Consider the following 16,548-nt stretch of genomic DNA (forward strand, 5'->3'; position numbering starts at 1 on the left):
GCTACCGATACACATGGAATTTTCTCTCTCTCTCTCTGAATGTGGCTGCCTTTGAAAACAGCTCAGGGTGAAATGCAGCTGTAATCTGCAACAGCCTGAGGAAAAAGAAAGCTCTTTCAAAAGAGACCACAGAAAATACAGCTTTTGTTTTCTCACGTCAGCGTCAACTTACAAACAACCGACCCGAGATACCTGAACACCCCCACCTCTAATTAGAGCCCTCAGGCCAGCCACTCACACACACATATACACACATATACACAAACAGACACACACTGATACATGTTGCATAAACAAAACTTCGTCGCACACCCTCCCATTGTCACACTTTGACAGTCATCTGGTCCAGATGGCCTTTGCATAAGGGCTTCTGTTTTTTTAACGGCCACTTGTAAAGTTGGGTCCGTAACAAGGGAAGTTAAAATGGGGAAGACTTCCTGTTCAAAGATCAGTCTGTTAGTGAGGTCATCGACCTGAATGCATAACAAAGCTGTTTGGAGAGAGAGAACAATCTGCTCCAGGTGATGAATGTGATACACTGATTCCTCACAGCGGGAAATAAGATCTGAGATTCCACGGATATTCGAGAGCTGCTTGTTTTTAAGTCTGTTTGTGTCTTTCCTGAGGCCTGTACTATGAATGAACATACCCAGGATATCTTTTCATTACCTGGCTTCACCGGGGCCTAACATTGGCCGCCCTGGATCACCTGTCTCACGAAGCTGGTTATCAACCGGCTCAGTTAACTCTGGGTTCTCCTGTCCGGCTGTGAGCCCGTTCACGTGAAGGAGGCAGAGTTTTTAATCACGAGCAACACTGTCAGAGCAACGAATAAAGTACCTAATATGATATTAGCGGAAATAGTGACACCTGCAGCTAAATCTGGTTACAGCGACATCCAAAGGTGATATTCAACAAGGTGAGGAGTAAACAACATGATCACTTAACTAGAACAGAAAAGAAACACTAGAAATAATTGCCAATTATTTAAGTCAGGTTAAGGATATACTGTAAATAAGTACAGACATTCCTACTAAGTTTCTTACTGAGTGAGAAACTTAGTAGGAAGCTCTTTTGTCTGATCATGAACAAACTATTATGAATATGTGATGCAGACTTTTTTTTAAAGAAGCAGAGGAGAGAAGGATAGAAAAGTATGTCATCATGTCTGATGAGGTCAGTCTGACTGGCATGTTGATTTATAATCGTGGGAACTGCTGAATAGTGTGTGGATAATTTTTTCTGAAAAAATAGATCAGAGGGTTTAGATTTTATCTCCATTTATCGTCACAGACTCTAATCATGTTATTCTGAACGGCAGTGACAGAATAAGAGTGTAAAAGCATCAGCACTGTCAGGAATCCCGTCGGGAATCAAATGATCTTTGTGCAGTCAAAATGAAGCTATAATAGTTATTATGTAGTTATTTAGTGTGATAAACTCTCCCCCCGTTTGTTAGAAGCTCGGTTTTAACACCGGAGTGACTCATGGAAAGCCTCAAATAGCAAAACGATTCGACTGATCCATAAAAATATCTATTGCTTCTCATTATTTGTCACTTAAGTTTAAAGTCTTTTGTCCCTGGCAGGATCCTGTGGGAGTGATGACTTTGGTTTTTCCATTGATCTGATTGGTCAGTGGTTGGGCTGTTGACAGGTTTCGATGGGATCCTCTGAAGTTAACCTGCTCTGGAGCACGTTAGCCCCGCAGCGTAAGTTACCATGGCGATGTACCCCGGTAAAAAGCGAACCACCATCCCAACCCGGAAATCCCAGGGTTAAACCTGAAGTTACCTCGCTAGCCACAAATCCTGCTTTGTAGTACAGGCCTCTGATGTCTTCAGTTGAATCTCTACTGTTTAAACACAATTTAGACAACTTAATCTGTCTTTATATGTCAATATTTTTGTTCAACAAACACTTTTAAACCCAAAGATATTTAATTTATCATATATCATATAAAAGTTCAAAAGAACCAGCAGTGATGGCTTAAGTGTCCAGACCTGCAAATACTTGGGAACTGTGTTTGATGACAGATTGAGATTTAGTGAAAATACAGATGTTTTTGTGGAAAACTGGGCAGCCTCTGTACTGCCTACATAAACTAAACTCCTTTGGAGTAGATCAGAGGCCTACCTTGATCTAAAGACAAGTTTGAATATGGATTCGTCTGTTGATTGAAACAGAGGAAACTTATATTGACGGGAATCAGAAACGATCAAACAATTAAAGATAGTAAAAGCAGTTCTAAACTTTTAAGGCACGCCGTGGAGTGTTTGACCACTCGTAGTGTTATGGAGTAATGTTTTTACGAGTGGCTCCCAGTTTTGTTTGTATCATGTGAAGCTATTACACTCACTGACAGCTGGCGGCCGTAACGTGCCAAGAAATGTAGCAACAAGGCCAACAAGGCGAAGAAAGAAGGAGCCTGCTGGCAAACAAACATGGACTTAACCAATGCAGGTCGCAAACTTACAAACATCGTATCTGCGACTGTTATATGAGGTCGGAAAAAGGTTTCAAATATACACACAATGCTTTTTGGTGAGAATTAGATATGAAGATGTTTCAATTTACGATGAGATAAAACAGAGAGAAGCAGAACGTCCTCACTTTTAAAGAGGAAAGACATGAACATTAATAAATAATTTTTGTGGATTCATTTTCATTTTAGCGTTTCAGCTGTATTCATGACAAAGTAGTCCAAACGATAAGGCTGGACGCCACCTTTTTATTTCCATGATCATGCCATTTGCTCGTGGATTAACCCAACTTAGACTACAGATTGTCACCACATTACCAACCACCATATATCTGTGTGTCACCAAGCTGCGGAGTGCTGGTAAAACAAACCTAAAGGGTTCACACACCCTCAAAAGTAATTTTCCATTATGCTGAATGACCAGTGGGCTTTGTGCTTGGGATCTGTTGAGGGCTTCAGCATTGGTTGGGAAGTGAAATATAAACTATAACCCCTCAATTTTTCAACCTTTGTACATACGTGTGTGTGTGTGCGTGTGTGTGTGTGTGTGTGTGTGTGTGTGTGTGTGTGTGTGTGTGTCTGGGACCTGACAGTGATGGACTATCCCAGGCTCTGCATTCCCCAGACAAATGCAACTTCAAAGATCAGGATATAAATGTAGGTGTAAGCATTACAGCGTGTGGGTTCACAATCCACGTGTCCATGCCAGTAGTGGTCGTGGCGCACAGGTGTGTATGCACGAGCACTCGCGGGGTTATCCTCAGCAGTTGAAGCCCGTGGAGCTGCATGAGGCGGATCAGGAGCTCTCGAGTCAATAGCGTGCTAATCCCTCAGGGCAACGCCGCCTTCTCTCTGGACAGCTGCCACCCCGGCCCTTTAGTCTCACCGAGTCTGACCACGGCACCTTTCCCACGCGTCGGATAAACAAGGCCTCTGTTACTGTGTGTGCGAAAGCATACAACGTGATTAGATGTGCGTTTACCGACACTAGGTCACACTGGGCCCAACGGGAGTCATTTCCATAAATACTGACGTATGAAAGTGAGTAGACACACATATAAGCAATATTGCAAACAGTATAATGCAAAATGTACGACACACCACTACAAGTGTCAACACAGTGGGGTTTTATCTGTTACACACATCCAGGTGCAACATGCAAATCAATAGACCTTTCTGTGATGAGGCTTTGTCTCTGGATAATGTGTAACGTGTGGGTGGGAGGAAGCAGTCATGATAGATGGCTTCATTTGATTAAGGCATGATTCAACCATTGCTTGTCCACTTGCATTGCTGTATACACTGGAACAGAGGAAGCAAATGCCTTCCTTTTTTTTTTTTTTTCTTTAATTTTGCTGTTCAAGGGGTTTTCTTTGGGGAGTGGTTTCCTTGTCTGATCCGAGGATCTAAGTACAGAGGATGCTGTAGGTTGCACAGAGTAGAGAGCCCCCTGAGGCAAATTTGTGATTTGGACTATATATATAAAACAGACTTGACTTGACAAGTAGCAGCAAAATGGTGAGTCTAAGAACACATTTAGCATTGAATTGTGGACTTTTTGGCAGTGGTGGAAAGTAACTAACTACACTTATTCAAGTACTGTGTACTAAAGTACACTTGTGAGGTAATTTTTCTTTTCATGTGTATTTTTATTTTATGCTACTATATCTCGACTCCACTACATTTTAGGGGGAAATACTGTACGTTTTACTCCAGTACAATTTTTATGCCACTTGTAGTTACTTTTCAGATGAAGATATTACAAATAATTAGCATATAAAATACATCGTTAAAGATTAAACCAGTGGTTCCCAAAATTTTTGGCTTCAGATGTGAGCTGTTAACTGTTCCATCAAAGGGTGATTTCCCCATTAAACTGTTTTGAGGCCCAAAATGGGAAAAACGTCCAATATTTCACAAAAAAGAGAATAGTAAGTATCCAACCTCAATCATCATCTCATTACCCCACAGATTTATCTTGTGACCCTTTGTGGCCCTTTGGAGAGGGCCCGACCCCCAGGTTGGGAATCACTGAATCAAACTACCTAACTGTACTATATGTAAAAATAGTTCAAACAGGCTCCACCTCGCCTATTTTTCTGCATAATGAGTACTTTTACTTATTTTGAGTACATTTTGCTGTTTATTCTTCTTTACTTTGACTTAAGTAGGAGTTTAAATCCAGGACTGTTTCTTGTAAAGGAGTCGATTAATCGATTTACAGAAAATTAATCGGCAACTAGTAAGCGTTTTTGTTATTATTCAAGCGAAAATGCCAAATATTCACTAGCTCCTCAAATTTGAGGATTTGATGCTTTATTGTCATATATAAAAAGTAAACTGAATACATTTGGGTTTTGGACTGTTGGTCCGATAAAACAAGCAATCAGAATGCTTCAGCTTGGTTTGTTTACAATTACAATTTTATCACATTTATTGACATTTTATAGACAAAACGGCAGATTGAAAATAATTTCTAGTTGCAGCACTATAATGAAGTATTTTTACACTGCTGTGTTGGGACTGTACCACTGCTTTTTGGTGGAAATGAGCAAATGATTTAGACTTTTTTACACACATAATTACAAGAATACACACACTCGCACACACACACAAACACACTTATACGGTATACACTCATGCAGACAATTTGGATGCAGACCTTGGCCCCTTTTGTTTCTGGTGTGTCCCAAATACCAGCGGGTCACTATGTGGCGTCTGTGAAATGTCACCGTGTCAGGCTGCAGCGATTTATGATGGCGCTCTCATTAAATGTGATCAGGTGAATTAACCTTTTGTCTTTAACCATCGGAGCGGCCCTGGACATCCCTCTGCCCTTAGCCCTTCGGCTAATTGTGTATGTTTTTGTATAGGTTTTTGGACAACGCACTTTAGGACTGATTACTGCTGAATATGAGTATAGATGAAGAGATATGTCAGTACTCGTGGGCAATAACAACATTTTGCGTTGTTACAGAACACAAAGAAACACAGTGGGCTTGTTGTCTGTGTCTGAATGAAACCCTCAGCTGAGTCCACCTGCTCGCCACGTGAATGTCACTGCTTCTTAATGCACTTACTCCTCCTAGTGGAAAAATAGCCTGGCATGTCATTTCCATACTGTATTAACTGCTTCCTTTGAATGTTTTCTGCAACTCATCTCTTTGGTCTTCTCAGATTTTGTGACACATCAAAAGCTCAAACTAACAGATGCGGGTCCAAAGTGTGAAAAGCGTTTTCTGAAATCACATTTTTATATCCACTGGTCATACCACCATATGGTCACATCAGTGTTTGTACAGGAAGAGTCTGCCCTCTTGTGGTTATAACTTTTATCGCAATTAAATGAGAAGGAACTCAAAAAAGTGTGTACAAACAGTTAACATAAGTACTATCTAATTATTTATTAATTATTATTTAATCACATATAGGTATCATTAACCCTCTACTACATGAACTATGATTTCCTATATTTCACTTTTTTTGGGGGGAAAATTTGGGTCTATTGACAATTGATAAACCCCACCCCACCCTGAAAGAGATCTGTTGTTACCTCAAGGAAGCAGTGTGCCATAAGTGTACTGTATTCAAATCACCAAGAAAAAAAATATATATATATATTCTTAGTCATTTTTAGGTGAAAATGAGCATGATGATACATTATAAACGTTATTACTGTATTCGAACATACATATGATCCCTTGTTTCTTTATGTAATGATTTGGTAATTTTTCAAAGATGTTTTGTAAACATCAGTCCTCTTTTTCGGGCTTTTAATTCTGTGTGGAACTTTGGGAAGGTTCTGGCTCTGAAAAGGAAAATACAACATACATGTGTGTCTATAGCAACATGTTATTCCCTCCCGTTCATTATGTCCACCTTACTCCACGCTACACTTCACAAAATGCAAATGTGGATCAATCTTGGTCTAAGAAAGATCCAATTATTATTATTATTATTATTATTATTATTATTTTGTCATACTAGCAGCATTTTGTTCTGTTGATCATGGAGCGACACTCTGGTCCAGACCTAAATATCTCAACAACTATTAGATGCACTGCTATGATATTTGGTACAGTCATTCATGGTCCCGAGAGGATGAATCCTACTGACTTGGGCCATTGCCTGACTTTTTATCTAGCGTCTCCATGAGTTTGACTTTGTGGTTATTAGTTTTCAAACAACTGTTGGATGGATGCCGTGAACTTTGGTACAGACGCTCATCTTTCAATTAATTTGTCCAATGCTGCAAAACTAATCAGGTTACCATCAGTCTAAGCCGTACTTGGAGTTATGTCCTAATTAGGGAATTTTAGAATGCTGTCACGTTAAATGAAGATGGTGGACATGACAATTATTATACCTGCTTAGTATCAGCATGTCAGCATGTTAGCATTGTCACTGCGAGCCTGTTAGCCTGCCTGAGATGAGTATTTAGCGCAAAGTACCGATGTGCTCTAGCACAGCGTCACAGAGATGGTTACGTGTCTGTAGACTCTAAGCCTTGTCTTTCTAACAAGTTATCTTGATTTAAAAGTTCTGAAAAAGCTGTTCCCACACTAAAATGCAACATTATACTTCAGCTCCCCATATGGTTCATCAGATACATGTCATGAGATTTTAAAATCTGTAAAAGTTAAAATATTTATAAACGGAAGGGTGTGAGGATCAAAAAGACTATATGGTGCCTCAGAGCAACAAAGTGCAATAGAGGGTTAAGTGAGGCCTTTCTCTCAATATTGGAAAACGTGTTTATTTGTGTGTTTGTATGAGTATTCACCTGTATCTTCTACAGTGCATAAATTTGCATTGTTTTGTTTTTTCAATGCGGACATTCTTCACTCAGAATGGCAAAGAAGAAATAGCAACATGCAATATAATCCATATACTGTACTATAGCAGAAGTAGGCCTGCACTTGGTGAAACTCCCTTTAAGTAGTTTTTGGCTGGACCACAACAGCAGGGCCAGCCCTATAAACACGAATGCTTGTGACTCACTGACTGACTGAGTGATAAAGTTACACCATTGGTTAGTCGAATGTTGCATGGGTAAGTGCTGAAGTTACACCATTGGTCAGCGGACCGATTGTTCCCCCTGTCTCTATTGCTAGATTTACCGACTTTTCACCACTTCACAACTCTAACAACTTTTCTTCACAAAAGCACCTAGTGAAAAATCTAGCGAATTTTTTGGACAAACCTTGGCTACTCTCCGTAGAAGAGAGACGCCAGTATCGTCCCGTGAGTGTGGCAGCGGCACGGCAGCTGACAGAGACATGAACGAGCTTCCGACTTTCTCTCTGAGTGATCATTTTACAGGTAAATGTAGCCAAAATCACAGCACAGTTGTTGTCTTTAACTTTTGCGTATGGTGATTTTGTCAGGAGACATCGCGGTTATAAAATCGGGATTTTAGCAGAGCAGAGCAGCAGCTCGGAAATGTAGACTTAATGGTTCGTGTTTCAGTCACTCTTTCATACTTGTTCCGTTGTCCGACAACAGAAACAGAAGAACATGTAAATGAGAACAACTTTATTAGGAATTCGGCTCCACTAAATTATTGTATATGTGAGCACAGACAGTAGGAGAGAAGCAAACCGATAAAGGGTGATCCAGCCACATACTATGTTTTGACCTAGTGTTGTTTAAAGAATGTCTGTACTTCAAAAACTTCATCTGAGCCACATCTATACAGCCTCCACTGGAAATATACCCACCTTAGATGATTCTATAGGTACTTTAAATTCCATCTCTTTCATTCTTTCACCATTTCTTTCTGTGGCTCACTCTCTAGCCAAGAAGAGGTTTTTGGCCAGCCTCCCTTAAAACCGCAGGGTAAAAATGTACAACAGTAACCCCTCACAGGATCCATTTCCTCCTCTTTCTCTCCTGGACCGCTCTGTAAGGGTTATGACGGGGGCAGTGGGCTGGTGTGAAGAAACTCAGAGTGTACACACAGCCTGTGCCCGTACTTTTATCTTTCATACACTGCTTCATTCCTCTGGCACTTCAACGTACACTCACTGTCACTTTGCGAATTTTAAGTCCTGTATGCATGTGGCTTGTGGCCGATACCCAGCTTTAAGTACACTCCACTGGGTTTATTCCAGCCAACTATGATGGGGAATATTTTTCCAGCCTCCAAGCTTTCCCGAAGCAGTGTGCAGTGCATTTTAATGTGTAGGTATGTGTCTTAAAGCCCTAAATGGAAGCAGATGTTCCCGTCAAAGAGTAAAAGTTTACATAGGGCTGTAATCAGGCAAAGGATTTTTTTGTATTTTTTCTTCTGGTAATTTGAGTCTATTTTTCTGTCTAAATGAGACTGGTGCGCTGCATTGTGCGCATGGCTGAACTGTGCCGGGTTGTGCCGAGCTATGCAGCCACATATGGGAGTGATTACAGTCCAGTGTTTATCAGACCTCACTGAGGGACTGACTGTACAGCTGAGCAGAGCAGAACCAGCCTTGTGCGCACAGTTTCAATTTCTCAGCTACAACCTTCTATGGAAATCGGACAACTGATAGAATATTGAACCAAAACCGTGCGAGCAGTCGTAAGTCCTGGAAGCACCATCTTTCTTGAGCTGAAATAATTGGATTAATTTATCAACAGAAAATTTGGATATAGCAACTATTTTGATAATCGATTAATGATTTTAAAAGGGAAGGAGCACCAATTTTACACATCAAAGTCTGTTTATATGTCTTGGGAACTACTACTGCATGTGTGAAAAAAAAAAATTCAGTTCAGTGTCCTCTAGTGATGTCACATGAGTCCGAGTAAGTAGGGGCTGAAGACTAGATGGTTGAAAACGAAAAAAAAATATATATATATACATCGGGGTGCTTTGAGTCAGCAAAAATGTCAGTTAGTCCATCATTTCAGCTCCCTGCTGGGTGCTTTATGTCAGACTGTAACACTGAGGCAAACCCCTGCAGCCCAGCCTATCACAACCACTTTCACTCTGTCGGTAAGAGAGCACATAAATATGGTCCTGTCCATGTAGGGCCTGCTAGCGCGTTAGTGGATCCAAAAACATAAAAAACATGTCTGTCACTGAAAACATATGTTCTTCATTCACACGCTGCTTTGAAGCGTACTGTAAAAGCTTCACCAGGAAACCACATGAGGATAAACCCTAATGCATATTTCCTTCTTTTTTTTTTTTCTTTTAAAGACAAATATACTCAAAACTCCCTCGCCCGTTTGTTTACAAAGCACATGAACACAGCACAGTGCAGCTACATTCAGCTACATCTGGAACCAGTCTTGTGCCAATCTAACAAGCAGCAAGCTACAGCAAAACCCCTGGCAACTGTAGTCACAAAACACTGTGGGTTTGGCAGCGGGCGAGGTCAATGAAGACACTGATAGCATTTTAAGGCAAATGCACTCAAACAACCTCTGAAGTGAGAAGGTCAGGGAGAGAGGAGAATGAGAGGGCGAGTGAGCGAGAGAGACTGTAAGAGTTTCAGAGGCGGCAGCACGTCAAGGATCTAACTTTGCTCTGTTAGTGTGGCCATGGTTGCCGGGTGAGGTTATCCCTGCTTTACGGGAATCTTTTTGCATGGATTGTAAAAAGAGGGAGGGGCTGGATGACATTGACAAACTGAGTGGATTGATTAATGAGCAGAACTCATTAATCGATGCCATCAAACACAATCTTTCCTTCCTACATTATAAACAGGCTCCTTATCTTAATGTGTTTGTTCATTTGGCGCTACAAAATCAAATCGTAGTAACATGCTCTAATCGCACATCGCCCTGCTCTAGCTTTAATGAGAAATGGGCTTTTTTTTTCCCCTCATGGTGATACTCCCTGCCAGTGCATGCCTTTCCTTAAATGAACTACAAATGTTCTGTTATGGCTTGACGAGCGAGCCCAAAGGATTCCACGCAATGAGGTTAGTTTCCACCGCATCAGAATCTGCTGATGTTTGATTCATAGAAAGCATGCTGCGGACGTTTTGTGATTTTTGATACTGGCTTCACCAACAAACATCCTTGTCCGGTGGTCAGGGCTTGTCTGTTTGCTGGTTCGTAGTACTGCCTAGTAGTTTGCTTTATTCTGCCAGTTCATGATCAGAGTCGAGCCAGTGTTTTCTTGGCCCCTTCAAGTGTCACTGTTGAGTCAAATCTCACTCACACACAATTAGCCAGGGCTGGAAGGAAGTGCTTTGTGACAGGCCAGAGCCAAGGGCTCAGTGACAGGCAGATTTGACAAAGAGACACATGCCTCTAATGTTATGGGAAATAACGAAAAAAGACACTAAATACGTTGGGCTTTGTTGTTCCTGGAGAACATCCAGACTTACCTTTGCGAAGCTCAGCACCCGAGGGCAAAGAGCTTGTCCAAAGCTGTGTAAGCTTGCTTATGCCCTGGCATAATAAACTCAGATTTCTTAAAAGAATACTCAACTGATTTAGAACTGATTTAGAGAGAAGAATCTTTTTCTGTTTTTTGTTGTTATTTCACACATGTCTCTTGCTTGTCAAAACCTGGCACCTCCTTTACCCATAATGCAACTTGACCACCGAAAGTTGGGCTGGAGATTTGGGTGTGTTATGCTAGTAGTGGCTAATGTAGCCTCGAGCAGAGACGGGGAGCGGGAGCTTTAAGTCCTGACGAATGCGGACACGCACAAACACTCAACGACATTTGCACTGTAGATACGCAGATACACACACATAAGCTACAAATCGTGAACAAACATGCAACCGCCTGCAACCAGCATAGCAGAGGAAAACGACCGAGCAATTGGTTCCAGTAGTCCGTTCAAATCTTCTGCTTTCACCTGCAACTCTGCGGCGACTGCTGTCAGTGAGAATATCTGCCAACTGGCAGTCCGCTGACTTTGTTAGGTGAGGCGTAGTCACGACGAAGCAGTGTCCAAAAATAATAATGTGACGTGATGTGTTTGTCTTACAGCAGATTAACTCCTGGGCCTTAGAAGAGATCACGACAGCTTTACACGGTTAACTTTTTCCCCCCTAAGGTTTTAAATAATCTTGTGCTCAGATTTAAGTCGTAGGTTAAAGTTTTTGGTAGAAAGCTCCTGGGGTGTAACAATAAATCGATTAGCTCATCAACAGAAAACAAATTAATTAACTACATTCATTAAATAACAAACATTCATTTATTCCAGCGTCTCATTTTGTCTTACCAAAGACATTTGCAGATGTCACCTTGGGCTTTAGAAAACTGCGGTGGGTATTTTTCCCTTTTTTTCCCAACATTTTATTTTATATTCAACGATTAATCGAGCAAATAATTGTCAGTTAAACCGAAGACTAGTCGCAGGCTTAGAGAGTTCTCCAACATACTGTGAGATGTCTCTCACACTGAGACTGTGTCCGTAGCCTGGAGAAGAAAAACAGGGCAGATCGATGTCTAGATAAAACTACCCCATGACATACTTCCACAGACAAACATATGGGAACACTTCAGCCAGTGTGTGTGTGTGTGTGTGTGTGTGTGCGTGAGAGCACGTGAGATTATGCACGTGTGTGTCCTTATGAAGCTGTCCAAATGTGTTAGGTCTGTATGGCTATGCAGCAAAATGAATTATACATATTCTCAGCAGCAGCCCTTTACTTGAGTGTCTTTCATATCCCCTCAGTATAGTGGAGAATCTCTTTCCACTTCCAGCACCACTTCAGTCCCAGCTCTGATTGATTGTCCGTTAAACCGCTGGTGTCTGAGAGTGAGTTTGCCAGGAAGCTTTACAATGTGACTCTGGGTCCACAGGATACAGAAGGGGACGTGAACCCCTTCATTACACAGGATAAATCAAGCTTATTAGAGGGGATGTGTAATTTGTGCTTGGCACAAAGCTGGCCAAATCTCGCCCCCGCATGCACCATGCACCCTGAATCCAGCACATGCCTCTATCTGGAAAGGGAGACCGGGCAGTATGGATGGCGGTATCTCCAACACACAAGTCTCAGCATCGCGCACAACCACACTGAAACAACGTTATCAGCCATAAATGCAATGAGGCGAGATTCACGAGTAAATTTGCACTTCTACACACCCCCACAGATTGTCTGAAATAGCAGGAAATTACAGTGGGGGTGGGAGCAGTGGGGTTGATTTGACCAGAACACTAAACCAAAGACAGTCAATCAGTCAAGATGATGACAACTAGACCTGCAATAATTTGTTGATTGAAAGAAAATTAATCGGCGTCTATTTGGATCATGGATTAATTGTTGACGTTGTTTTAAGTTCTCAAATGTGAGAATTTTCTGCTTTACCCTGTCTCACGATGCAGTAAATTGAACATTTGGGGATTTTGGACCGTAGGTCAGACAAAACAAGACATGTTTAAGGTCACGTTGTGCTCTATGGTTATGCGTTATTTTGACCCAGTGTTAATGTTGCTTTTCATATAACTATTGGATTATTACCCAAAGTAAAAATCTGGTTATTTTGATCAAGTGTTAGACACAAGCTCATGTTTGTCACAATTTTATCGTTAATTGTCCAAAATGATATGCATATGACATCAAAAACTGCAAAAGATTCACATATCATTAGCAATAAAAATTGTGTATGTTTTACAGACAAAGAATTAATTGATTAATTGAGAAAAATAATTGGCAGAATAATCGATTTGCAGCCCTAATGAAAGCTAAGCTTGTTGAATGTGATATGTGCTTAAAGATGACGCTCTAAAACAATTGCTATCACAAGTTCTTAGCAAACAAGCCCCAGGACTTGTTGTGGACACTGAGTGATTATGCAAAGAAGAAGGAACTGGTGTGTCAGTGTCAGTAAAAGTAAAAGCCTTTACCAAATATTTACTGGTCTAATCCACAGTGCACAAACTTCTGATCGATGAGTCTGGGAACGGACCACACAGGGAGCTTGCACCACTCAGAGAAGTCATATCAGCTTCACATTATGTGCCACCAGGACACTGCCCTCGTGTGTCTGTGGCCTCTGGGTGTGTGTGTGTGTGTGTGTGTGTGTGTGTGAACCCGCAAGTGTCCAGCTGTGCCTCGGTGGCATCAGACTACAGCAGGGGATTCGATCCCTCAAATCATCTCCCGTAAACTGTTTTTTTAAGGGGGGGAATTAAACCCCCCACACTCTTAGCCCTCCGTGGCGCAGGATTGGACAGCGTTGGGCTACTGTGGTTGCTGGACCGCCCAATCAGCACCGGATTTTGGCGGTAAAGCCATGACTGACAGTGTTCTGCCATTGAGCAGAGCTGTCAACATCGCGGAGTCAGGTGCAGACCACACGTACCCGTGCGTAACGCATCCTCCCACAGTCCCAAGATGCGAGATGTGAACGCACGGTGTGGAGATAAAAAAAAAAAAAAACAACAACAACATATGATTGGATGAACAAAAGGCATCGGGATGTTTTAGCCACGGGGTTGGGAATCAGAGACGCTTATATGGTTACTCTCCAGATACACGATGTGTTTTGGGGCATCCCTCCGCTCCTTATCTATGCGCACAAACACAGCAGGTCCTGGCCAAATCGCCAATCCGCAAGGTTAAAGATACCCATCAGAAACTCATTGTTTGGCCTCATGTAAAGTGCCACTTCTGGCCAGGAGCGTGCATTTTCTGTGGGATAGCCTGGCCATTTTGATCGCCCCTCTTGTCCCAGCCAAAACCGGCTCCACCAACAAAAAGAGCACCTACCTGGTAATCTCGAAGCTGCAACCTTTCCGAAGGAGCAAGGCTCTCTTCCGCATGATGCCTTTGTCTCTGCCGAGGTACACATTTTTATCTGAATTCATGGGTGCTGGGCGAGCAGGTAGACTCGGGGGGAAAAAAAGCAGAGCTTCCTCTCCAAGGGGGGAAAAAAAAAAAAAGTCAAAAAATCGAGCAGGGAACAGCGAGAGGCGGTAGATAAAAAAAAAAAAACAACAACAACATATGATTGGATGAACAAAAGGCATCGGGATGTTTTAGCCACGGGGTTGGGAATCAGAGACGCTTATATGGTTACTCTCCAGATACACGATGTGTTTGGGGCATCCCTCCGCTCCTTATCTATGCGCACAAACACAGCAGGTCCTGGCCAAATCGCCAATCCGCAAGGTTAAAGATACCCATCAGAAACTCATTGTTTGGCCTCATGTAAAGTGCCACTTCTGGCCAGGAGCGTGCATTTTCTGTGGGATAGCCTGGCCATTTTGATCGCCCCTCTTGTCCCAGCCAAAACCGGCTCCACCAACAAAAAGAGCACCTACCTGGTAATCTCGAAGCTGCAACCTTTCCGAAGGAGCAAGGCTCTCTTCCGCATGATGCCTTTGTCTCTGCCGAGGTACACATTTTTATCTGAATTCATGGGTGCTGGGCGAGCAGGTAGACTCGGGGGAAAAAAAAGCAGAGCTTCCTCTCCAAGGGGGGAAAAAAAAAAAAAGTCAAAAAATCGAGCAGGGAACAGCGAGAGGCGGTAGAAAAAAAAAAAAAAAAAGAGAGGCAGGCTGGCCGAAGAAGAAGAGGAGGAAAAAAAATCCTTTGACGCTCGGCTCACCTCAGCGGAGCAAGGAAAGTGAGCTTTCAGAGGTGCATGTCGCCGGGGTCGGTGGTATCTCCATGGAGCAGGCTGTGCGCAGGGACTGCTGCAGTTGCCAACCGGAGAGGTCGTGCTGAAGGGGGGGGTCTCCGCCGCTCCGGAGATCCTGTGAGCCCGAACTGAGGAGCCCGCAGCGCTCACTCAGCTTCAGCCAGACACTGAGTGGCTGCTCGGCAGTGACTTCATGAGACCGAGGGAGAGAGAGAGAGAGAGAGAGAGAGAGAGAGAGAGAGAGAGAGGCGGTGGTGAGACTACAGTAACTGATTCATGTGTGTGTGTGTGTGTTTAGGGTTAAATTAAGTTACTCCGTGCTTGGGAAAGGAAGAGAGAGTGAAAGAGCGAGAGTTGCATGTCAAGCCTATAGTGCAGTGCTGATCTATTTACATTAACAAAGCCAGAAAACAATATATATCACGTAATATGTAGGACATGAAGCCACTGGTTTTCGAAGCGCTTGTAGCTGATTAAAACAGAGAGAATGCATCTGCTTTGATTTGGTGACTCTGTGGGGAACAACGAAAAGCAATCATTTTTCTTAGACTGGCCACACAATTTTTTTTAATTATGAGCCTCCACCAAATGGGATGTCCATTAAAGCTAACCATCCATTTAAGCAGAGCACAGTTAGGCACTAATAGACCTATAAGATAAAAAAAAAAATACATGCAGCTCAGTCTTTGTGGAACCACAGAGTAAGACTTGCTCATCTGTGCTTTGATGCAACAGCCCAGCAGGTTTTTTTTTTCTTTTTTCTTTTTGGGCAATGTGTCCTCTTCCTATGGTTTTTATTGCTGACATGTAACTGTGCAGTGTTTCCTGTTCACTTTCTAACTCTCACACAATAGGCAGCCCTCAGAGGTGGACCTTAAAACCCCCAAAACACGTGGATGGAAACCCAGTGAGTGAGGTTTCATTGAGCACCCTATATGCGCTTCATTAGGGTGGGACGTCGAGGGGTAATTCATGGTGCACTCACGACTGGAAAGTACGGGGGCAGTTCACATGAGGTATATCTATCTATCTATTTATCTTTTCCATGGATTTTGAATCAAATTCGCACCAGTTGTTCATAATCTCTCTTGGAAGGACAAACAGTTTGCAGCAAAGAGAATTCTTGCCAAACTTCACCCCTGCTGATTTTAGTTCGCCTCACATAAGACAACAGTTATCCGTTCTTATTTTTGCAAAGGCTATAATTATTTTATATTGCTGAAAATCTTGGCAATGCTCTTAAAAAAACAGATCAGTCTGAAATAGATAAAAGCATAAAACATTTGCGAATAGACACTTGTCCAAAAGATGTTATGCATACATACTGTAGGTCTAGTTGTCAGCACCCCATAACCGTTTTCATTTTATTTCATTTGTAAGGGACCATGCACAGTATTAAACATAAATGTTACTGTTTCATGTATTGTATCAGAGTTAGCTTAAAGCAAAATTTTCATTAAAAACTGTTGCAGCACAGACAAGGCCAATGATATACCAGTCCAAAAAAATGTGTCCTCCTGAGCATCATC

At 42.2% G+C, this 16,548-nt stretch overlaps 1 protein-coding gene across 4 annotated transcripts in view; it reads right to left on the reverse strand.

Moving 5' to 3' along the window:
* garnl3 (GTPase activating Rap/RanGAP domain like 3) overlaps positions 1-14,280 on the reverse strand; it is a 77,418-nt gene extending 63,138 nt beyond the window's left edge. For 2 of the 4 annotated variants that reach the window (XM_040157924.1, XM_040157923.1), the window contains exon 1: positions 14,146-14,280. In XM_040157924.1, the coding sequence (XP_040013858.1) occupies positions 14,146-14,243 (98 nt within the window). In that variant the 5' untranslated portion in view covers positions 14,244-14,280. The remainder of the gene's footprint in view (positions 1-14,145) is intronic. The other 2 variants (XM_040157921.1, XM_040157920.1) reach the window with 1 other exon arrangement.
* Positions 14,281-16,548: the final 2,268 nt, after the last annotated feature.

Source organism: Xiphias gladius, chromosome 20 (assembly GCF_016859285.1).
Source record: "Xiphias gladius isolate SHS-SW01 ecotype Sanya breed wild chromosome 20, ASM1685928v1, whole genome shotgun sequence".
In the NCBI taxonomy this organism is placed as follows: Eukaryota; Metazoa; Chordata; class Actinopteri; order Istiophoriformes; family Xiphiidae; genus Xiphias; species Xiphias gladius.